We start from the raw sequence: 23,961 nt of genomic DNA on the forward strand, positions 1-23,961 counted from the left end.
TCATTTCCAACTCTAGGGGCCAGTGCTCATCTCCGTTTCAAAGCCGAAGAGCCAGCGCTTGTCCGAGGACATCTCCCTGGTCATGTGGCCAGCATGATTAAACGCCAGAGGCTCATGGAATGTTGTTACCTTCCCACCGTAGTGGTCCCTATTTTTCTACTTGCATTTTTACGTGCTTTCGAACTGCTAGGTTGGCAGAAGCTGGGACGAGTAACAGGCGCTCACTCTGTTACGCGGCACTCGGGATTTGACCTGCGAAACTGCCAAACTGCCACTGCGTCTCTCACAGAGTTAAATAGATACTTGTAATTAAGAAAGTTCAAAAAAGTTTTTTTTTGTTGTTCCCTGAAGTTTGTAAGTCTCACTTTGTCTGCAGCCCAGATTGTTGGGTTTTTTTTTGCACAGCTGTTCTCTATCATTAGAGCTTTGAAGGTCACAAGTAGAAATTAGTTTTTTTCAGATTTTGCAAAGTCCTTCATGAAAGCCATAGCTGTTGTAGTCTTCATCCACCACTAGATGTCAGCACTGATTTATTTTTCAAATTTTCAAAATGAACAAATTGCCTTTAAAATGAGAATCTTAACCATTCAGTAACTTCAAACTTATCCAAATTTAGGTTTTATAGTCGTTTCATTCATTTCAATATATTTTGGTCCTCCATAAAAGGTTTAATTCACCGCTTCCGTTAGTGAAAGGGTGGGGCAAAAATCCCCCTTCTTGCAGAAGTTTTTTGCGTCTTGTGATTTTTTTTCCTTCAGGAAAGTTGATAAGTAGGATAGAGAAAATCGATGTTCTTACCCAGATTCAAATGCGCTGTTTACAATCAGCTTAAAATAGTGCTTTTGACTTTGTTTGCTTGTAGCTTGGGCTAGCCTCTGAAATTAGGCTACCCTTTTTCCTGTAGGTTTCTGGAAGCCTTCTCCTGGACCGATTGGGTCGACTGCCGTCTCTCCAAGGTCCCCAGGACTTACTTACTTCTTCGCCACCTCTTCGGGGCGGCTTCTGGCCCATTTAGGGTCCCCAAACTGGAAGAAACTCAGCTGAAGGGCACAGAGTCCCGAACCCCTCGACTGCTGTGCTGCTGCACAGGACCGGAAGTCTAAATCAAGATATTTTTGCTTTCTAGTTCAGAGATATAAGAGAGAAAGAAACAGTTTTATGTGAAGCATGAGATTACTGATATATCACTACATTGGAATATGATATATACCACAGTTAGTCTATAATAGTGTCCACATTGCTCTCAGAGCTATAGAAATGCAGAGATATAAATATATATATGAGTATGTGAAGAAGCTCTTTGGGAACAGTTGTTTGACTTGACAAATGATCAAGAATTAAGCCTATCTCAGTCTGGTCCTTTCCTTTCAATTTTTAGGTGGGGAATAAAACAAGTTAATAAGAAACATTGATATGATTATCAGTTGCCAAATAATTTAGGCAAATATACTAATAATTTCAGCAAATGTAACTGAAATAGATGTTCCAAAATCAGACTGTAGTCGCAGACACTTTCAGAAATAACATTAAAATTTCTGAAGCTTTTTTGGGACAGGATGGCAAGTGTCATACCCAAGGGAGACTATATCTGCTTTCTGGAGGTTTCTGGAGGGTTTTTTTAAAGTGAAGTGTAAGGAAAAAAATGTAAAGGCCCATTTTAAAATTTAAGTAATATGTCTCATTACTTTGTTAGATGATAAGTATTTTTCTGGTTTGGGACCAGTTCATTCTCTCAATACAAGTAGTCTGTGACTGATAATTGAGCCCAGAGGTTTTTGCAATTATAAGTCAAGTCATCACATAACCGGACTTGATTTTGAAACCATTTTTCTGACAGTTGTTTAGTGACTTATTGCAGTTGTTAAGCAGTTAATGTGGTTGTAAATCCAAGTCCAGTTTATCCAGTGGGCTTTCCCCCCCAGAAAACAGCAAGTCACAAAACGCAATGACATGACCATGGAACATTGCAAATGGTTGTAAATGCAAACTAGTTGCCAAGTTCCCAAAATATAATCACATCAGCATGGGGATGGTATGGCAGTCATAATTTTGAGGACAGGACATAAGTAACTTTTTTAAAAATTCTGTTGTAACTTTGAAAACGTATTTCTGACATAGTGGATCTGACTTGTTTACAGACTCTCTTGTTAGGTAAAAACAAAACAAATACAAAATGATTTCACTTAATTTAGAAATTTTATAGATCAGGGGTGTCAAACTGCCGGCCCACAGGCCGGATGCATCATGCCAAAACCGTACCCACCTCATTGCCGGCAATGGAGAAAAAGTCTCGATACGTTGCAATACATCACGTGACGTTGCAAGTTTGACACCCCTGCTATACATCCATTTATGGCTAAAATTTTATTTGTTAATTGAACCTAACTTGTCACATACAACAATGGCTTTTAATTGTATCACTGTCTGGTAAGGACAGCTAAGAAGATCATAGGAAGCTCGCTTCTTTGTATTCAAGATGCTGCTTATAAGTGCTATGTGCTTAGAGCTCAAAGCATTTACGGTCTGTTTCTGTTGCTTCCCTCTGAGAGGGGAGGTTTCGAAGTATTTCTAGCAGGACTACCCAGTTCGCAAATAGTTTTGTTCCCTATGCCATCCGTCTGGTAAACTCGCAAGATTTGTTTTTTTCGCCGTGCACACATATACATAATCTGTACTAGACTGTTGTTTCTCTTTGTCATATAATATATGTGGATATATGTATAATTATGTATTTACCGTATATACTTGAGTATAAGCCGAATTTTTCAGCCCACTTTTTGGGCTGAAAAATTCCACTTCGGCTTATACTCCAGTCAACAAAAAAAACTTACCGAGGACTTGTGCGCGGCCGAGGCTTTGGTGCTTCCGGGATCGCCCGCACCTCTCCCAAGCCACCGCCGTCCGAGACCTGCCGAAGTTTGGGGAGGTTTGGGGAGGTGCGCGCGCACCTCCCCAAACTCCGCGCCTTGCCTGCCTGCTTCTTTCCGCAGCGGAAAGAAGCAGGCAGGCAGGGCGCGGAGGAACGGAGACTTGCCGACGTTTGGGGAGGTTTGGGCGCCTCCCCAAACCTCGGCAGGTCTCCGTTCCTCCGCGCAGACCTGCCGACGTTTGGGGAGGTTTGGGCGCCTCCCCAAACCTCCCCAAACCTCGGCAGGTCTCCGTTCCTCCTGCCGACATTTGGGGAGGTTTGGGCGCCTCCCCAAACCTCCCCAAACCTCGGCAGGTCTCCGTTCCTCCTGCCGACCTTTGGGGAGGTTTGGGCGCCTCCCCAAACCTCCCCAAACCTCGGCAGGTCTCCGTTCCTCCTGCCGACCTTTGGGGAGGTTTGGGCGCCTCCCCAAACCTCGGCAGGTCTCCGTTCCTCCGCGCAGACCTGCCGACGTTTGGGAAGGTTTGGGCGCCTCCCCAAACCTCCCCAGGTCTCCGTTCCTGTTTGGGGAGGTTTGGGCGCCTCCCCAAACCTCCCCAAACCTCGGCAGGTCTCCGTTCTTCCTGCCGACCTTTGGGGAGGTTTGGGCGCCTCCCCAAACCTCCCCAAACCTCGGCAGGTCTCCGTTCCTGTTTGGGGAGGTTTGGGCGCCTCCCCAAACCTCCCCAAACCTCGGCAGGTCTCCGTTCCTCCGCGCAGACCTGCCGACGTTTGGGGAGGTTTGGGCGCCTCCCCAAACGTCCCCAAACCTCGGCAGGTCTCTGTTCCTGTTTGGGGAGCTTTGGGCGCCTCCCCAAACCTCCCCAAACCTTGGCAGGTCTCCGTTCCTCCGCGCAGACCTGCCGACCTTTGGGGAGGTTTGGGCGCCTCCCCAAACCTCCCCAAACCTCGGCAGGTCTCCGTTCCTGTTTGGGGAGGTTTGGGCGCCTCCCCAAACCTCCCCAAACCTCGGCAGGTCTCCGTTCCTCCGCGCAGACCTGCCGACCTTTGGGGAGGTTTGGGCGCCTCCCCAAACGTCCCCAAACCTCGGCAGGTCTCCGTTCCTGTTTGGGGAGGTTTGGGCGCCTCCCCAAACGTCCCCAAACCTCGGCAGGTCTCCGTTCCTCCGCGCAGACCTGCCGACCTTTGGGGAGGTTTGGGCGCCTCCCCAAACCTCCCCAAACCTCGGCAGGTCTCCGTTCCTCCGCGCAGACCTGCCGACCTTTGGGGAGGTTTGGGCGCCTCCCCAAACGTCCCCAAACCTCGGCAGGTCTCCGTTCCTGTTTGGGGAGGTTTGGGCGCCTCCCCAAACGTCCCCAAACCTCGGCAGGTCTCCGTTCCTCCGCGCAGACCTGCCGACCTTTGGGGAGGTTTGGGCGCCTCCCCAAACCTCCCCAAACCTCGGCAGGTCTCCGTTCCTGTTTGGGGAGGTTTGGGCGCCTCCCCAAACCTCCCCAAACCTCGGCAGGTCTCCGTTCCTCCGCGCAGACCTGCCGACCTTTGGGGAGGTTTGGGCGCCTCCCCAAACCTCCCCAAACCTCGGCAGGTCTCCGTTCCTGTTTGGGGAGGTTTGGGCGCCTCCCCAAACCTCCCCAAACCTCGGCAGGTCTCCGTTCCTCCGCGCAGACCTGCCGACCTTTGGGGAGGTTTGGGCGCCTCCCCAAACGTCCCCAAACCTCGGCAGGTCTCCGTTCCTGTTTGGGGAGGTTTGGGCGCCTCCCCAAACGTCCCCAAACCTCGGCAGGTCTCCGTTCCTCCGCGCAGACCTGCCGACCTTTGGGGAGGTTTGGGCGCCTCCCCAAACGTCCCCAAACCTCGGCAGGTCTCCGTTCCTGTTTGGGGAGGTTTGGGCGCCTCCCCAAACGTCCCCAAACCTCGGCAGGTCTCCGTTCCTGTTTGGGGAGGTTTGGGCGCCTCCCCAAACATCCCCAAACCTCGGCAGGTCTCCGTTCCTCCGCGCAGACCTGCCGACCTTTGGGGAGGTTTGGGCACCTCCCCAAACGTCCCCAAACCTCGGCAGGTCTCCGTTCCTGTTTGGGGAGGTTTGGGCGCCTCCCCAAACCTCGGCAGGTCTCCGTTCCTGTTTGGGGAGGTTTGGGCGCCTCCCCAAATCTCCCCAAACCTCGGCAGGTCTCCGTTCCTGTTTGGGGAGGTTTGGGCGCCTCCCCAAATGTCCCCAAACCTCGGCAGGTCTCCGTTCCTCCGCGCAGACCTGCCGACCTTTGGGGAGGTTTGGGCGCCTCCCCAAACGTCCCCAAACCTCGGCAGGTCTCCGTTCCTGTTTGGGGAGCTTTGGGCGCCTCCCCAAACCTCCCCAAACCTCGGCAGGTCTCCGTTCCTCCGCGCAGACCTGCCGACCTTTGGGGAGGTTTGGGCGCCTCCCCAAACCTCCCCAAACCTCGGCAGGTCTCCGTTCCTGTTTGGGGAGGTTTGGGCGCCTCCCCAAACCTCGGCAGGTCTCCGTTCCTCCGCGCAGACCTGCCGACGTTTGGGGAGGTTTGGGCGCCTCCCCAAACCTCCCCAAACCTCGGCAGGTCTCCGTTCCTGTTTGGGGAGGTTTGGGCGCCTCCCCAAACCTCCCCAAACCTCGGCAGGTCTCCGTTCCTCCGCGCAGACCTGCCGACCTTTGGGGAGGTTTGGGCGCCTCCCCAAACCTCCCCAAACCTCGGCAGGTCTCCGTTCTTCCTGCCGACCTTTGGGGAGGTTTGGGCGCCTCCCCAAACCTCCCCAAACCTCGGCAGGTCTGCGCGGAGGAACGGAGACCTGCCGAGGTTTGGGGAGGTTTGGGGAGGCGCCCAAACCTCCCCAAACAGGAACGGAGACCTGCCGAGGTTTGGGGAGGTTTGGGGAGGCGCCCAAACCTCCCCAAAGGTCGGCAGGTCTGCGCGGAGGAACGGAGACCTGCCGAGGTTTGGGGAGGCGCCCAAACCTCCCCAAAGGTCGGCAGGAGGAACGGAGACCTGCCGAGGTTTGGGGAGGTTTGGGGAGGCGCCCAAACCTCCCCAAAGGTCGGCAGGAGGAACGGAGACCTGCCGAGGTTTGGGGAGGCGCCCAAACCTCCCCAAAGGTCGGCAGGAGGAACGGAGACCTGCCGAGGTTTGGGGAGGTTTGGGGAGGCGCCCAAACCTCCCCAAAGGTCGGCAGGAGGAACGGAGACCTGCCGAGGTTTGGGGAGGCGCCCAAACCTCCCCAAAGGTCGGCAGGAGGAACGGAGACCTGCCGAGGTTTGGGGAGGTTTGGGGAGGCACCCAAACCTCCCCAAAGGTCGGCAGGTCTGCGCGGAGGAACGGAGACCTGCAGAGGTTTGGGGAGGTTTGGGGAGGCGCCCAAACCTCCCCAAATGTCGGCAGGAGGAACTGAGACCTGCCGAGGTTTGGGGAGGCGCCCAAACCTCCCCAAAGGTCGGCAGGAGGAACGGAGACCCGCCGAGGTTTGGGGAGGTTTGGGGAGGCACCCAAACCTCCCCAAAGGTCGGCAGGAGGAACGGAGACCCGCCGAGGTTTGGGGAGGTTTGGGGAGGCGCCCAAACCTCCCCAAAGGTCGGCAGGAGGAACGGAGACCCGCCGAGGTTTGGGGAGGTTTGGGGAGGCGCCCAAACCTCCCCAAAGGTCGGCAGGAGGAACGGAGACCTGCCGAGGTTTGGGGAGGTTTGGGGAGGCGCCCAAACCTCCCCAAAGGTCGGCAGGAGGAACGGAGACCTGCCGAGGTTTGGGGAGGCGCCCAAACCTCCCCAAAGGTCGGCAGGAGGAACGGAGACCTGCCGAGGTTTGGGGAGGTTTGGGGAGGCGCCCAAACCTCCCCAAAGGTCGGCAGGAGGAACGGAGACCTGCCGAGGTTTGGGGAGGTTTGGGGAGGCGCCCAAACCTCCCCAAAGGTCGGCAGGAGGAACGGAGACCTGCCGAGGTTTGGGGAGGTTTGGGGAGGCGCCCAAACCTCCCCAAAGGTCGGCAGGTCTGCGCGGAGGAACGGAGACCTGCAGAGGTTTGGGGAGGTTTGGGGAGGCGCCCAAACCTCCCCAAAGGTCGGCAGGAGGAACGGAGACCTGCCGAGGTTTGGGGAGGCGCCCAAACCTCCCCAAAGGTCGGCAGGAGGAACGGAGACCTGCCGAGGTTTGGGGAGGCGCCCAAACCTCCCCAAAGGTCGGCAGGTCTGCGCGGAGGAACGGAGACCTGCCGAGGTTTGGGGAGGTTTGGGGAGGCGCCCAAACCTCCCCAAAGGTCGGCAGGAGGAACGGAGACCTGCCGAGGTTTGGGGAGGTTTGGGGAGGCGCCCAAACCTCCCCAAAGGTCGGCAGGAGGAACGGAGACCTGCCGACGAGCCACGGCCACACAGGGTATTCCTGTGTATTCAGGCTTGCAAAATGGCGGATCGAGCCTCTGCTGGCGGCAGAGGCTTGCAGAACGGCGGATCGGCTTATACTCGAGTCAATAACTTTTTCCAGTTTTTGGGGGTGAAATTGGGGGTCTCGGCTTATACTCGAGTCGGCTTATACTCAAGTATATACGGTATGTCATATTTATGTAGTCTAGATTGGAGGTGGTGACCCTTTGAGAGCTATATACAATGAAATTTCATTTTAATGTATGCTGATTAGTGTACATTCAAAGTGACAAAGTTATTATTCTATTCTATTCTGATTGTAATAGTCTTTATTGGTACACATAAGTACAAGCAGTCAAAGATTCAGTGTGTTTGTGTGTATGTTATTGTACAATAAATTCTAATTAGTTTCACTGGGAGAAAATCATTTTTAAATTGATTTAAAATACAAGATAGAGAGTAAAATGTCAAAAAAGTAAAAAAAAAAAGTCTGGCACAGAACCAGAGGGATTGGAGTGAAAGGATGGAATATACATCTTGGAGATAGAAAGTCTCTGTGAAGCTAGGCCTGCTGGTTCAAAAGACCTGGCCATGAAATAAAGGGGTCAGAATGGATCACCACAACACTTAAAACACTGGTATCCTTTGTTGCTGTTTCTTATTTCATCACTCAGTGTTGTAAGAGGCTTTCACACTGTTACCCCTGAGAAATTCCATGGCCTTTTGTGTGTGTTCCACATCAGCTGATATATGTACTATGTGACATGGTATTCCCAAGCCACTCATAAAATAGGTTCAAATACTTTGTTAATACCAGCAATCGAATACCACGTGCTGCTGGTCTTTCTGACAGTTTTCCTGTGAAGATTGGTATACACAAGGTTTGCCATAGCTGTTCATTGTTGTCATGGATACATCACACAAGACTTGCATGACAGTGCCCCTGGGTTTTGCTTTATGCCAATAAGATCCTTTTCTCAGCTACCATCAGGAAAGTACTAAGCACTATGTACAGATATGGAATGACTAACTGAGGCAATTCAATTTGCACCTCAATAGCAAGAAGACTTTGAGTATCTAGAGCAGGGGTGTCAAACTCGCAATGTCATGTGACATGTCGCGACATATTGCGACTTTTTTTCCATTGCCAGCAATGGGGTGGTTTTGGCATGACGCATCTGGCCCATGGGCTGGCAGTTTGACACCCCTGATCTAGAGACTATTCAGGTCAATACTGTACTGAAGTGGTAGTAGAGGTGAGGGTGAATGCAACCTAGCTACAGGGAAAAGAGCTCACTGGAGAGCTCTGTGATAGGCCTATGCAATTCACCTAAAATTGAAATTTTACAAAATGATTTGCCCAGTAGCACTATACGGTACTGAATGCTGGCCAGGCACTAAAAGTGTCAAGCAGCCATTATATGTCATTAGATGTGCAAGTTCTGTTTCCCTTCTTGACCACATAAGGAGTGTCTGGCAGCAGATGGGTGCTGTACTATTTACAGAGAAAATGGAGGAAATATGCTTATGGTGGTTTGGCCACATTCTATAAGCAGCATCCTACACCGTTAATATTGATGGCAAATGCCCATGGCAAAAAAAACCAAAAATGGCTGTACAAAATTAATACAGATATGAAAATAATCTAGTTGGACACATTTGTTGTATTTGATTGTGTGAAATAGCATTTGTTGATTTGAAAAGCAGACCCTGCACTGTGAAAATACTACGGTAGTGGCCCTGTTTCAGGCAGGTGACATAGAAATTTAGTCTTTGAAACATAAAGCAGCTGTGGTTTGAGAAAAACATAAATTTGTCTCAGATCTACCCAAAAATTAATTTGCTAGGAATTACAATAATTTGTCAAAAGCAATGGGCCAGTTTTTTCTATGTACTTACTCTGCATGCATTTCCCTGGAACGAAGGGAGTGAAAGGCAGATATAATATGATACAGGAAATTTACTTCTAAAACTAACAATATAGGATTTTGTTATTCAAACATAATGAGGTGATTATCAAGTTGAACTGGAAACAAAGGCTGGAGCATATCTTTATTAGCTTTAATATTAAGATCCTAGAATATTAATTATGGATGAAGTAGAATTTTATAATTCTAAAAATACTTGACTTTAGCTTTATAAACCCATTAGCTGAGATTCATTTATAATTGGATAGCACATGATTAGAAATATTAACGAGGCTGATCAGACACAGCTAAACAGCCAAATTAATCCACAGAGGTATGTTTATCACAAATAGGGCTTTACTCCTAGGATTCAAAGTGACCTTTTCATCTTTTGATTGATTTTCTACAGCCCAGTTAGAGGAAACAACTTAGAATCCATGCTTTATATTGAAATCCAGCATTTTCTACATGTACAGAATGTCATCACAATAACTTTCCAGCCACTTTTCTTTTTTCGTAGACTTGTTTTCAGCCACTCTATTATTTTGGCTCTTGTATGATGAATTATACTGTTTGAACGTGAAAACATACAGTTTCATCTTGCCTGGATACAATTTCTATTGCCTTGTCCACATTTAATCCCAATGACAATGAGACATTTTGTAAAATCAGACAGAAAACACAGAGGATAATATTGGCATCTCATCCTGAATGTCATTTTCATCCTATAGACCAGGCATGTCAAATTCGCGATGTCGCGCGATGTATCACGACTTTTTCCCCATTGCTGGCAATGGGGTAGGCGCAGTTTCAGCGTGACGCATCCAACCCATGGTCCAGCAGTTTGACATGCCTGCTATAGACTCATAGAAGAATAAAGTAAAAAATATTGATGATGACATTGCACAAAGGAGACAATATAAAATAATCTGTCACAATGCACTGACTTTTCACATTAAAAGATTTTTGGCCAGATTTAGTAATGCATCCATCTTTTATAATTAATATAATTAAAAACTGCTGAACAAAACCAAATGGTAACATATAAATATGAAATTATTGGGTTTCTCTCAGGAAGGATGGAATACATGTGAATATACAGCTATTGTCATTTTTCAAAACTGAGCAGATTGAGATAACAGAAGGAAAAATTAATGTGTAATTATGCATGTGCTGATATGCACTCAAACAAATACGTTAGTAAGCACATGTGAGAGAACAAGCAAAGGGGAAATTATGGTGAGATCATTTTTTCTTAGTCAATTTTTATCTATATTTCTAGATAGATGATAGATAGATAGATGATAGATAGATAGATAGATAGATAGATAGATAGATAGATAGATAGATAGATAGATAGAAGGTAAAGATTCCCCTGCACATGCGTGCTAGTCGTTTCCAACTCTAGGGGCTGGTGTTCATCTCCATTTCAAAGCCGAAGAGCTAGCGTTTGTCCGAGGACGTCTTCGTGGTCATGTGGCCAACATGACTAGACGCCAAAGGCGCACGGAATGCTGTTACCTTCCCACCGTAGCGGTCCCTATTTTTCTACTTGCATTTTTATGTGCTTTCGAACTGCTAGGTTGGCAGAAGCTGGGACGAGTAACAGGCACTCACTCTGTTACACGGCACTCGGGATTCGACCCACCAAACTGCCGATCTTCTGATCGACAAGCTCAGCGTCCTAACCCACTGATCTATATATTCTCTCTCTCTCTCCCTCTCCCTCTCCCTCTCTCTCTCTCTCTCTCTGTCTCTCTCCAGGGCCAAGGTGAATCCATATTTCTGTGAATCTCGTAATTAGATCATATTACCAAACTGTGCTGTTGGTTCTGGATAAATATGACCAGTAAAATATAAACACAGACTCTACCAATGAAACAAAAGCTGTTGAAATTGTATTGACTACTCAAAATGGCTTTTATCATCTAAATACAAAAATAATTTTATTGTTTGGGGGGGGTTGTTTCACCCCCTGAACACAGTGCAGAGAGTACAAAATAATAAGTTACTTTAGCACATAATATTCCAATGTTTATGATCTAAATATTTGTGTTGTCCTTATCAAAGCAGCAATTAATTTGTTGGCTTTTACATTTTAGTTTTTCATCTTCTGACTTTTGAAAATTATGTTCTGCTTTGTTTACGTAAATTGCTTCCTTGTTGAGAAATATGAATGTTCTAAATTTTAAAAAGCCAGTGAAGGTTAAGGAAACACAGATCTCTTATGTGTTTTCATTGGTAAGATTTTGGCTTTTAAAGATTGTCTGGCTTAAGCATAATATTTTTTTCCAATTTCAGTTGAACTTGCATTGCTGTACAACTATTTGTTTAATTCTGTCTGCTAATTAAAGTATCACACAGCTAATGAATTTATGCATGTAATCCTGTTGCTACCTGTTTCTTGTAATCTGTTCTTTTAATGTGATTCACACACAGAAAAGCTTTAGTAAGAGTGATCTCTTAAGTATTTTTTTAATTCATGCAGTTTTCAGTTTTAACTCCTCTGTGGAATGTAGAAGAATCAGCATTATCAAAAACAAAAGGTCCCATTATTTTTTTTTTTTAAAATGTTATTTTTAGGAGTTCAGATTGTACAGTATGCTTTCTGGATTGGGATGAAATTTTTAGGTTAAGAATGGTACCAGAGAAAAGAATTTTAATCTCCCATTTGGAAATCGTACATGTGTGCTACAAAGAATACTGAGTCCCTTTTTTTTGTTTCTTATTTTTCAACAGGGCAGAGTTTAGGGTATGGATTTGTTAACTATATTGATCCAAAGGATGCAGAGAAAGCCATTAACACTTTAAATGGACTCAGACTCCAGACCAAAACGATAAAGGTAAGAGAATACAAAGAGTGTTTTGCTAAATTATGGAAGAGTGTAGTTAAGACTGCTCCTGGCTATCTCATCAAAATTGCATTCTTCACCATTCAAAGGATAAAAACATCTCTTAGTTTAAAACAAAGAAAAAGTGCACAGCAGATTTTTTTCATTCTTTTAAAAAGGCAGCTGTTTTCTCCTTTAAAAAAGGAAAGGAAAAACCAAGTCTTTTTAAATAAGTATCAAAGGATCCAGGGTAGGTTGTCAAAGCCTCAGAGAAAAATCTGTAAATTAACCTCAGGAGATAAAACATAAAAAATGTTGATAAGATGGTCATTATATGGAGTTTTGTTTCCTGATTAATAATAGGCACTCTGTTCTCTGTCTGTCTGTCAATCTATCAATCTATTTATCTATCTCTACCTGAGAATAATTGGCAGTCAACTATTAATTTTAATAATTGATTAAATTTCATATAGTACACTCTTCATGCTCAAATACTCTTTAGAATGGGATTTCTTTTCCAGAAAGCAAATTTTAAAAAAAATCTTAGCATTATCTGCATGTCATTAGCTTCTCTGTATCATGGTGTAATGTTCTTCTGATTTAAGAGACTTACCCTTGATGCAAGTTGATTCATTAGAAACTTGTATATCTGTGCTGCTCAGTACAATGTAATCAGTGTTATGTGTGCAGACATATAGTGTAATAGTATAATAGTGTGCAAACATTTGTTGCTTCCTATGCAATCCCTTGCATTTTCAATATATTTTACATCAACACGGAGCTGGAACCTTCCTGATCTGCTTCCAAATAAAAGATAGAAATTGCAGAATTCACCTAGCTTGAAAGCCTACCAGCAAAATATAAGCCACCAAAAGAAAGATGGAAAGTAAAACCAATATGTGTGCATCTTAATATGTAATTTGAAGATTAAAGTATTGGTTTTAGGGCTGCATTCATTGTGGACAGGATTGTTTTTCTTTAATGCTTGGTTATTATTTCCCTGAATTTAAAATATTTTCTTTTTCATTTTCATTAAGTTGATAATGACAGAATTCAAGAATTTTAGAATATATTCACAAAGAAATGGATTGCATACTAATACTCTTGTTGAAATTTATACATTCTGATAGAATAAATTTTAGGCCTGTTAATAATCACTGAGATCAAAATTATATTATTCTGACATGCTGTAGTTTGGATATGAATTTGTTAACTATATATTTGAAATGCAATACATAAACTGGAAGCAACTCTAAAGTCTAAAGCTGTATTTAGTTCAAGTATTTGTATACTTATGTTTTGTGGCTATAAGTATTTTAAATGAATTATAAACTAGAAACTTTAGTCTAGTGGTCAAGGTACTAGGCTAGAGACTTTGAGTTCTAATTCCGCATTAGCATGAAAGCCATCTGAATGACCTTGGGCCAGTCATTCTCTCTCAGCCCACAAATAGCAGGCGACAAGCCAGTCGGATCAATTCCTGTCACAACAAATGGATCAAAATTCTGTTGATCTGAAAAAAGCAGGAAAACAACTAGGAATAAAAAACATATATGTAGATTTAGGAAAATTAATAGTTTAAGTCTGTTTAATGAAATAAATTTGAAAGTAGCGTTCATATATTGGGCTGGTTTGATTTTCTCTGATGTGTAGTGTATTAAAAATTCAGTATTTTAACATTTCATCCAGTTTGGTCATAAATGCCAGCACTAGGCTCTTATATATTTTTCTGAAACCTGATCTGTGTAAATCTATTAGGATTATGTTCTTGTTTACAAGTCTTCTTTTTTTTAAATTTATAAGACTTTTTTTAATCTTGTTTTTAATCAGAAACAAATATAAATTCTGATTATTTGTTTGTGGTCAGGTTTGAAATTAAATTGCAATAAAGCATTCTTAATTTGTATTCTGATTTCCAGTCTTAAATTAATCTGTAGTTTTCACATTAATTTAGGTATCTTAATATCCATTGGTGTAATAACAGGCTGTCTGCCTTAATATTCAGTCTTAAGTGGGCTACCATCACCTTGAAATATAACCATTTAAAAATAATTCCAGGTGTGACTTAAACTTACTAATTTTGTATTATACTTGTTATTACTGATACTCTGCTTTACACTTACTCATGCCTTAAGATACTCCTGTAACAATGCATCAAATATACTTTGGGTATTTAAAAGAACAGGATCTCTTCACAGAAAAATATAGTTTTAGATAGAAGGAAGCTAGGCTATAACTTCTTAAAACACTAGTTGTTCGTCCAACAATAGATTGCTGTGGGTTTGATTATTTTATAAATAAGTTTTGCACTCAGTAGTTATCCTTCATGATTTTATTATATATTTATAAAAGTTAATACTGCTAATAGTGTTTTATATTTATGAGTGAAACATGATTCCTTTAACTGGTAAAGTTCTATGTAGATTAACAATTTAAAAACTGCAAGGAATAAAGACTTAGAACCTGCTTATTTACAATCTATTACAATATGGTGAATTTAATTTAAATATTTGTTTTAAAAGGATACTGACTAATTTGTTCATACCAATTTCATCTAAAATTATGTCTAGATGAGTAAAGCTTAATATTATTAATCACTGTGGAGAGTTCATGCTCAATATAACTATAAATCTCAGGTGATATTTAGTTCTTCAATAATTAATCATTTTGGCTAAGATCCAGATCACTATTTTGGTGAGCAGAAAAACTAACTCCATTCTTTGAAGGGACTGTAATAAATTTGTTATTTTTTCCTCCAGTCTTTTGCATCATATTGTTTCAGAGTCCCAAAGACTTCCACACTAGCTTTTCAGAAAACTGCAAAAGGAAAAGGAAATAGCCAGGATATAAGTTCTTATTATACTTTTCATTTGACTTATTATACTTAGTCCTATCACATTGTCACGCAAGTGCAAATAAAATGTGCTTGAGTTGCTCTTTATTTTTTTCAATATTTACGAATTAATGATAGCTAAGAAGGTGATGTACAAGAAATAAAATTGGCAAAATTAATAACAGTTTTTAGTCATTTAAAATGTGGGCATTTTAATTCCAGCATGTTGCATAACCTATGGAAGTAAAAGTGTTTTCTCTAGCAAATCCTTTCAGGAATTGCCTCATACTTCACTTATTAAAGGGACGCGGTGGCTCAGTGGGTTAGGACGCTGAGCTTGTCGATCAGAAGATCAGCAGTTTAGTGGGTCGAATCCCGAGTGCCACGTAACAGAGTGAGCGCCTGTTACTCGTCCCAGCTTCTGCCAACCTAGCAGTTCGAAAGCACGTAAAAATGCAAGTAGAAAAATAGGGACCACTACGGTGGGAAGGTAACAGCGTTCCGTGCGCCTTTGGCGTCTAGTCATGCCAGCCACATGACCACGGAGACGTCCTTGGACAAGTGCTGGCTCTTCGGCTTTGAAACAGAGATGAGCAACGGCCCCTAGAGTTGGAAACGACTAGCAGACATGTGCGGGGTAACCTTTACCTTTACCTCACTTATTAAGTTGCATGATTTTTTTTTTGCTTTCATTTTTTGTTGCTCCTTCATATTTCCTTTAATTTTCATCCTACTGAACTACTTAACATTCATTGATTATATTACATCTGCATAAAAATGCCTCTGAAACACACTATTATAATAATATCATTTTAATGTTATGGGGGTTTTTTTGCCTTTTTGTTTTTTAAAAATATCCATTCAGAAGTATAATTAGGTCCAGTTTTAGCAGTGGACACTATTCTGTATATCAGATAAGGAAAACAGAGTTAGGATTAAGTCTTAAAGTTGTGCCTAAAATATCATGCTCTATTTCTCCTTGTCAGATCTGGTACTAAGAAAATCCTGAATTCTCTGGAGATAAGTAATGGACAATATGCAGGTTAACAAATTCCTGGAAAAATGTGATTGATGAGTAGATAAAATAATCTGAGATTGGATACAGTCTGTTCCAGATGGGTTTATGCTCTTTCTGTGTATCAGATTCATCGATCAGAACAGGCGTGAGAATGCAGAATCCAACATCCTCTTGGAGTGTCAAGGGTTGCTGTTGCTAGGAGCATCTTTGCTCAGCTTCAACTGATGAATAGTTTGCACTCTTTCCTGGAGAGAAAAACTCTAGTCAGTATTTCTTTTCTTAATAATCTTTCTCCCATTTAAATTTCTGTAATGCGCTATATATAGACTTTTCAAGGAATCATTATAACATAGGAATGAAGATTTTAGGCTGGGATGGGAGGAAAATGTGCAAGTTAGTTCATCTATATGGTTTTAGATCACTTACTATTTCTGAGTGGGCTGTTATGCAGAGCACAACAATGAACGGCAACTTTTAGACTTTCTCCAACTAATCTAGACAAGAAATAGTAAATTCAAAGCACTTTCACAGCTCTGACTTGTAATATTTATTAGGAAAAGGGTAAAAGTCACAGTGTAAGAATTTGGATACAAATAGTCTTCACTATCACTCATTCAGCGACTGTTCAAAGTTATAACAGCAGTGAACAATGAAACTTGAAGAATTCCGAGTATGAAGTGTTCCTTAAAAAGAGAAACAGACACTTCAGTTTTCAACAGGTTATTAAATCTTGCCTTTAAAGGATTTTAAATGTATTCACTAAGCTTTTATTATTTCAACTTTTAAAATTATTTTAGTCTTCATTTGTATGAGGAGGGAGCCACTCTTGACCAAAATGCTATTCAGGAATATTTACATGAATAAAAAAATGTATGAATGAAAGAAGTGATAATAAAAGTTATCTATTTGTTTTCCTTTATACCCTACTATACTTGTTGCTTCCACTTATCTAAATTGCATAATTTCTTTTTAAACCTTTTAAAAGATTTCTGCTATTGGTCATATATAACTTAGTTTATAAAAGGTAACATCAAACAAGGTTGGTAGCCAGAAATTGAACTGAATTTTTTGAAGGGGACAAAAACTGTGCTGTGCAGGAGTAAAAAGTTTCCTTTTACATCATCATGACACTTCATGGTTTGCCCCACCTTACCCCATGGACAACAATTGCACAGAATATAAATAAATCATTAATATTCACAGCAAGTTTTCCTCACAAATCTAATTTTCCAAAATTGTATATCAGCCTTTTCCAACTCAGAAATCATGCAGAAATCTCCATTCAACATGATAATACAGAAAATTCTGAGGAAGTCCAAAAGTTTAAGCATTCATTCTGTATTTACGATGAAAGAAAATTAAGATGCCCTTACCAATCCTCTCCCTTCATTATAGATATGACACAACAGCTTTCCACAGGACTAGGCCATTGGGAAAGCAACAGTAGAGAATTATTGAGCTTACCATGTAGCTTAATATCTAACCAATAGTTTAAAGATTATCTAATGTATTGCTTCTAACTGATATTTTAAAGATTTGCAAGTATGAAACAGAACATTATCATTAACAAAATGCCAACATTTCAATAAACATCTGAAATGTTGGTGTCGTTTGGAAAGTCTCTTCAGAATGTAACATATGTTATGAATGGCATTTTAACTATAAGTTTGAAAACCATAATACAGAAACCATCCACAATTGTTCAATTTAAATTCCTGTAAGATACAGTGTAAAGAAATGAATAATAAAATATGTCTACCGTGATATTGTCATTCATATAGTATAGTCTTATATTTCATGTTACTGATACTCAGCTTGGTATGCCATCTTTTTAATTTCTCCGGTTATATCTTTCAGTTATTATTTCAGAACTCTCCAAACTGTAAATAATAGCCTTTGTCAATTATGTTTTAAAATTGCAGACATATTAAATGTGAATTACAACTGCTTCTATGCTTCTAGTCCTTTTTTCATGACCTATTAAAATTGTTAATAAACAAGAGGGGTCCTAATTGAAATTTCAGTCACTTGGTACAGAAAGTTGATATACCTTAACATCATTATGAATAGAAGATCATACAAATTAAAATAGATCTCTATTTTAGTCAATTATAATATGGATAGGGACACTCTTTCACAGAATAAAAGATTTTGAAAAATACCTTAGTAGAAGCTAGGCAACTGAATGTGTCTCTTTAGATATAAGTTTCTATATCAGAAATTTAGGTTATAGTCCTAGGATCAGCCTGTTATAGTATGAATTCATGATCTTGTGAGAGACCCGCCCTAAAAAAATAGTTCTACTCTCAATTATTAAGGTAATTTCAGTAATTTCTATGTAAAACTTCCATTCTACTCTATAATATCATGCTTTTGATGCAGTCAAGACTATTTCTCTGTTTGATGGAAATATTTTGATTTTAAGTTATTTTGCTATTAAACTTTCATTATGTCATTTAAAAGGTGTGTACATTGTTTTCCCCCTGTGATTATGTTCTATATTAGGGTTCATATTATTACATATTATAACAATAATAAAATTTCACTTTGCTTTTAAAATAGTACATTTTCCAAATATTTTCCAAAATTAATTATAAATATATTGTTCTCATGTAAGAATAATCTTGAATTTCAGTTGTAAAATCAGAATGGGTCTACTTGCAAGATAGTTAATGATTTAAAACATGAGCCTTTAATAAGGTAGAAGTTGTGAGTTTCTATATATTTTCCTCTTGTAAAAGGAGGAAGCCTTCCTTGTCATTTTCTACCAAACTCTGTTATAGTGGATACATGCTAATACTAGGTACCAAGGAAATTCATGTTCTGTGCTAGCTAATTAAAAAGGGAAACGAATTACCGTATTTATCGGCGTATAACACGCACCTCATTTTAAAAAGGAAATTTCAGGAAAAAACTGCTGCTTCGGATAATGGGTCATTAACTATGGGTCATTAACATTATATCGTCGTATAACACGCACACATCATTTGCCCCCTATTTTCAGGAAGAAAAAGTGCGTGTTATACGCCGATAAATACAGTATATAATAGGCAGAGCGTTTTACTTTTTCAAGAGCCCTAGCCTTAAGAATCACTAACAACTATCATACTTTATTAAATATTAACATTTTTTAGAAAAAAGATAGCTCTTAGCTTTATATACTTGGTCATAATGCCTTCTGTAAATTCTTAAATGGCATAGAACCAACCTAACTGTGGAACCACTCCTTTCCCATGTCACTACTTACCCTTCCAAATCTGCCAGGTCTCTTCCATTAAATATTGTTGCAGCCTCTTTATGAGCTGTGATTTCTGATTGTGGCCTCATGGCTGGTTTGTTAAGTTGTTGGGTTTTTTTCTTATGTCACCCAATGTCACTTTTGATATGAAAGTGTGGACATATAATTGTTTAAACAAATAAATAAGTAGCCTCTATAGCAGAGGTCCCCAACCCCCGGTCCGTGGACCAGCACCAGGCCACAGCATGCCAGAAACCGGTCTCTGCAAACAAGCAAAGCCTCATCATGGGATGCAGACAGTACATGAAACCACACCCCCTCTGGTCTGCAGAAAAAACCCTCCATGGAACCGGTCCCTGGTGCCCAAAAGGTTGGGGAACTCTGCTCTATAGTATGCCTACTTGTATCTGAGTCCAATTAGCACAACTTGAATAGGAGAAGTTATGGCCAAACACCCCCCCTCCTTAAAGCAACCAGTTCTTTTGTTTTTGGGAGATCACACTATTCTACCTTTTTTGTCCAATACTGATACTGCTTCAAGTTGTAGTGAAGATTATTAGAGCATAATAATCAGCATAAGCAACATAACCTGTGACTTTCACCAACCAGGTTTTTCATCCTCCTATTTTACTAGAGTCACCAATATTTAGTGATACCGTTACTTCTCAGTTTTATTATCCTGACTTTTCCACACTTAGTATCATAAATCCATTGGTAAAGATAGCGTTTTTACACTACTGAAGTTTTTCCTGGGATACATTAATCATGTATTAAGAGGATTTTGAAACATATATCTTCTCAAGTGAAATATCAATTGTCTATTTTCCTCATTTCTTTTAAGGACTGTGGTTTTCTCTTAACTGTTAAATGGATATTGACAGCTTTATTAGCCTTCCATGCACCAGTGCAAAGTTCTTCAATATTTTCTTATTCTACAGTTAAGCATTTACCTGTAATTAAAAGATTATTCCATACTTGTTACATTTTTGGTACCTGATGCTGCTGCTTGGAATATCACTTTGAAATTCTCTGTACATGCCAAACATTCCTTTGAATCTTTGGCAATCTGCCTCATTTGTGTACTGACCAATTTTATTTTGCCTATAATTTTATGAAGGTTTCAAAATATTACAATTAATATTTGTTTAAAAATCTAATCCCATCAGGGAACATCTTTTTAAAACAACTAAACTAAACTAAAAATTAAATCTCGATAGATAGACAAACCAGCAGTCACATATATACCCATGTTAAAAAAAAATCATACAGGTAGTCCCCAGTTTATTAACGAGTTCCGTTCCAGTTTATCCTTAAGGCAAATTTGTACGTAAGCTGGAACAGTACTGTTGAATAATACTGTATAAATAGTATTGTCTCATGAACTTGAACCATTTTGTATTTAATTCAAATTTTGCTCAATTCCTAACCTTGTCTTTTTCTCCTAAAAATAATTTTCGAATTTTAGTTCACAGATTATTTTTATAATTAGATTATAATCACTATAATAATGATTAATTATATAATAAATACAGATTATTGTAACAGATTATCTTTACACCTTTTTAAGTTTTCTAGGCCTTGAAATAGACTGTATACTCCCTGGACCTGGGTGGGATGCTTGCCTTTTACTTAATGCTCTCTTCATTTGCTGTGAAAAAACTCAAATGGCTGTCGGTTTCTTCACAGCAGAGGTCTAAATAGATTGATAACACTATCTTACACTAAGGCTATCTAATTGTGCTATCAATTAATTCAGAGGACATTTGAGATCATGCCAGAAGGGCTGAATTCAATTTTAAGTTACAGCACTTAAGTGTGGTTCTGTTTGGCAACATAGATTAATTAGAATGCAAAATAAATTGCTTATTTTTGTCTAAAGGTATCAAGTTCTGCAACACAGGCAACAAGGAAACAAAATACTTTAGATTTCTGGAAAAATCTTTATTGCTTGTAGACCCTGAAAACCTACCAAAATCATTGTCCTGCACTATTTATATCCACTGTAATTAAGGTAGAACTACTCTTAAGTTCTCTCACACTCCCCGCCCCAGTGAAGAATCTCTTAATTGCCTTGCTGCTTCCTCAGTTCCCAAGGTCTGTTAAGCATCTTATCACATAGTCATTTGCAGAGAAACAGAAACAGGTCTATCTGAAATCATTTCTTTTCAAATCTTGTTGGAATAAGATAAGTAAATTGCAAATATATAGTAATCCACATTAATAAGGATCAACAAGTAAGAATTTTCTGACTGTCAGAGTCAGGGCTGAAATAATGTTATCATGAGCTTTACTGTTCTATACCTCTGAATAGTTTGTATCCTTACTCTGTGTGCTCCAGGGTCACTTGAGTGTGAACATCTTCGAAAGTGAAAATCACTTGTCATAGACTTTAATAAATCCTTGTTATTGTAATATGTTCATAATTCAGACTGGAATTTTATTTTATTTTTTATACTGCTGTTTAAAAGATATGAAAACATGGTATCAAATTATTTGCCATATAAATCCAAAAATTGCTTATCTTTTTAATAATGTCTGTGGTGGTAAATGAGTCATTTTCTATCATTTTCTGGGTTGAATCAGTAACTATTTTTAGAAGTGAAGAAAATATATACCGTATTTTTTGGACTATAAGACGCACCTGACTATAAGACGCACCCAGTTTTTAGAGCAGGAAAACAAGAAAAAAAATATTCTGAACCAAATAGTACCGGTATACTAGGAAGGAAGGAGGGGAGAGAGAAGGAAGGAAGGAAGGAGGGAGGGAAGGAGGAAGGAAGAAAAAGAGAGAGAGAAAGAAGGAAGGAAGGAAGGAAGAAAGGAGGGAGGATAGAGGGAGCAAGGAAGAGAGAGGAAGAAAGAGAAGGAAGGAAGAAAGAAAGGAGGGAGGAAGAAAGAAAAGAAATAAAGAAAGGTAGGTAGGTACTGGTAGGTAGTTTCTTTTCCCTGAATAGGTTTTCTAAGATGCCGAAGCAATTTCAAACAATTAGCAGTATTATCTTGCAAATGGGAAATCACTTCCAATAAACTTTGCAGAGAAACCTGCAGGGACAACTCCTCACAGCTTTGCTGGGGCAAGTCACCTAGGTTTAGTTTAGCAAAAACTATTTCTTTAGCAGCGAGGTAAGAGAAAGAAAATGTGCGCACGCAGGGAGGGGGAGGCAGTCAGAAGGCATGGCAGGCACGTCCGTATTTCCTCCCCTGCCGACCAATCACAGGGGCGGGACGGAGAATTCCATTTCTTCATTCAATCACATCTCTCCGATGGACTGCGTTGACTGAACGGGAGACAAGTGTTTTCGCTTACCTTCGGACCATAAGACGCACCTCGTTTTTCCACCCACTTTTGGGAGGGGAAAAGTGCATCTTATGGTCTGAAAAATACGGTAAATCTAACAATTCTATTTTGGAGAGATGGGTGTTGCTTGTTATATTTATGACTAAAACTTCTCCCATACTTCTGTATAAGTTACATACATACATACATACATACATACATACATACATGATATATAAAATCTTGTATTGAGATGCTTATTATTAGATGAACAGACAGCTATTTGGATTGTATATCTCAGAATTATAGTATGCCTAATGATTACTATGAGTATGGGGAATTTTATACTATGCCTAATGATTGGTACAAGTATAAGGTATAGCATTTTAGAATAAAATTTTAAATTGGTTGAAAATTAAATATACAGGTGAAACTCGAAAAATTAGAATATCATGCAAAAGTTCATTTATTTCAGTAATGCAACTTAAAAGGGGAAACTAATATATGAGATAGACTCATTACATGCAAAGCAAGATAGTTCAAGCCGTGATTTGTCGTAATTGTGATGATTATGGCTTAAAGCTCATGAAAACCCCAAATCCACAATCTCACTAAATTAGAATATTGTGAAAAGGTGCAATATTCTAGGCTCAAAGTGTCCCACTCTAATCAGCTAATTAAGCCATAACACCTGCAAAGGGTTCCTGAGCCTTTAAATGGTCTCTGAATCTGGTTCAGTAGGAATCGCAGTCATGGGGAAGACTGCTGACCTGACAGTTGTGCAGAAAACCATCACTGACACCCTCCATAAGGAGGGAAAGCCTCAAAAGGTAATTGCAAAAGAAATTGGATGTTCCCAAAGTGCTGTATCAAAGCACATTAATAGAAAGTTATGTGGAAGGGAAAAGTGTGGAAGAAAAATTTGCACAAGCAGCAGGGATGACCGCAGCCTGGAGAGGATTGTCAGGAAAAGGCCATTCAAAAGTGTTAGGGACTTTCACAGGAGTGGACTGAGGCTGGAGTCAGTGCATCAAGAGCCACCACACACAGACGGATCCTGGACATGGGCTTCAAATGTCATATTCCACTTGTCAAGCTGCTCCTGAACAACAAACAACTTCAGAAGCGTCTTACCTGGGCTGAAGAAAAGTGGTCCAAAGTCCTCTTTTCTGATGAGAGCAACTTTTGCATCTCATTTAGAAACCAAGGACCCAGAGTCTGGAGGAAGAATGGAGAGGCACACACTGCAAGATGCTTGAAGTCCAGTGTGAAGTTTCCACAGTCTGTGTTGCTTTGGGGAGCCATGTCATCTGCTGGTGTTGGTCCACTGTGCTTCATTAAGTCCAGGGTCAACGCAGCTGTCTACCAGGAGATTTTGGAGCACTTCATGCTTCCTTCCGCAGACGAGCTTTATGGGGATGCTGACTTCATTTTCCAGCAGGATTTGGCACCTGACCACACTGCCAAAAGCACTAAAACCTGGTTCAATGACCGTGGGATTACTGTGCTTGATTGGCCAGCAAACTCGCCTGACCTGAACCCGATAGAGAATCTATGGGGCATTGCCAAGTGAAAGATGAGAAACATGAGACCGAACAGTGCAGAAGAGCTGAAGGCCGCTATTGAAGC

The 23,961-nt window shown here is 41.1% G+C and overlaps 1 protein-coding gene across 1 annotated transcript in view; it reads left to right on the plus strand.

Moving 5' to 3' along the window:
• ELAVL4 (ELAV like RNA binding protein 4) overlaps positions 1-23,961 on the plus strand; it is a gene marked incomplete at its 3' end in the record, with an annotated part of 93,187 nt that overhangs the window by 59,178 nt on the left and 10,048 nt on the right. Inside the window, exon 3 of the mRNA XM_083359624.1 lies at positions 11,875-11,978. Within this exon, the coding sequence (XP_083215750.1) occupies positions 11,875-11,978 (104 nt within the window). The remainder of the gene's footprint in view (positions 1-11,874; positions 11,979-23,961) is intronic.

Source organism: Vipera ursinii (genome assembly GCF_947247035.1).
Source record: "Vipera ursinii genome assembly, chromosome: 3".
NCBI lineage: Eukaryota > Metazoa > Chordata > Lepidosauria > Squamata > Viperidae > Vipera > Vipera ursinii.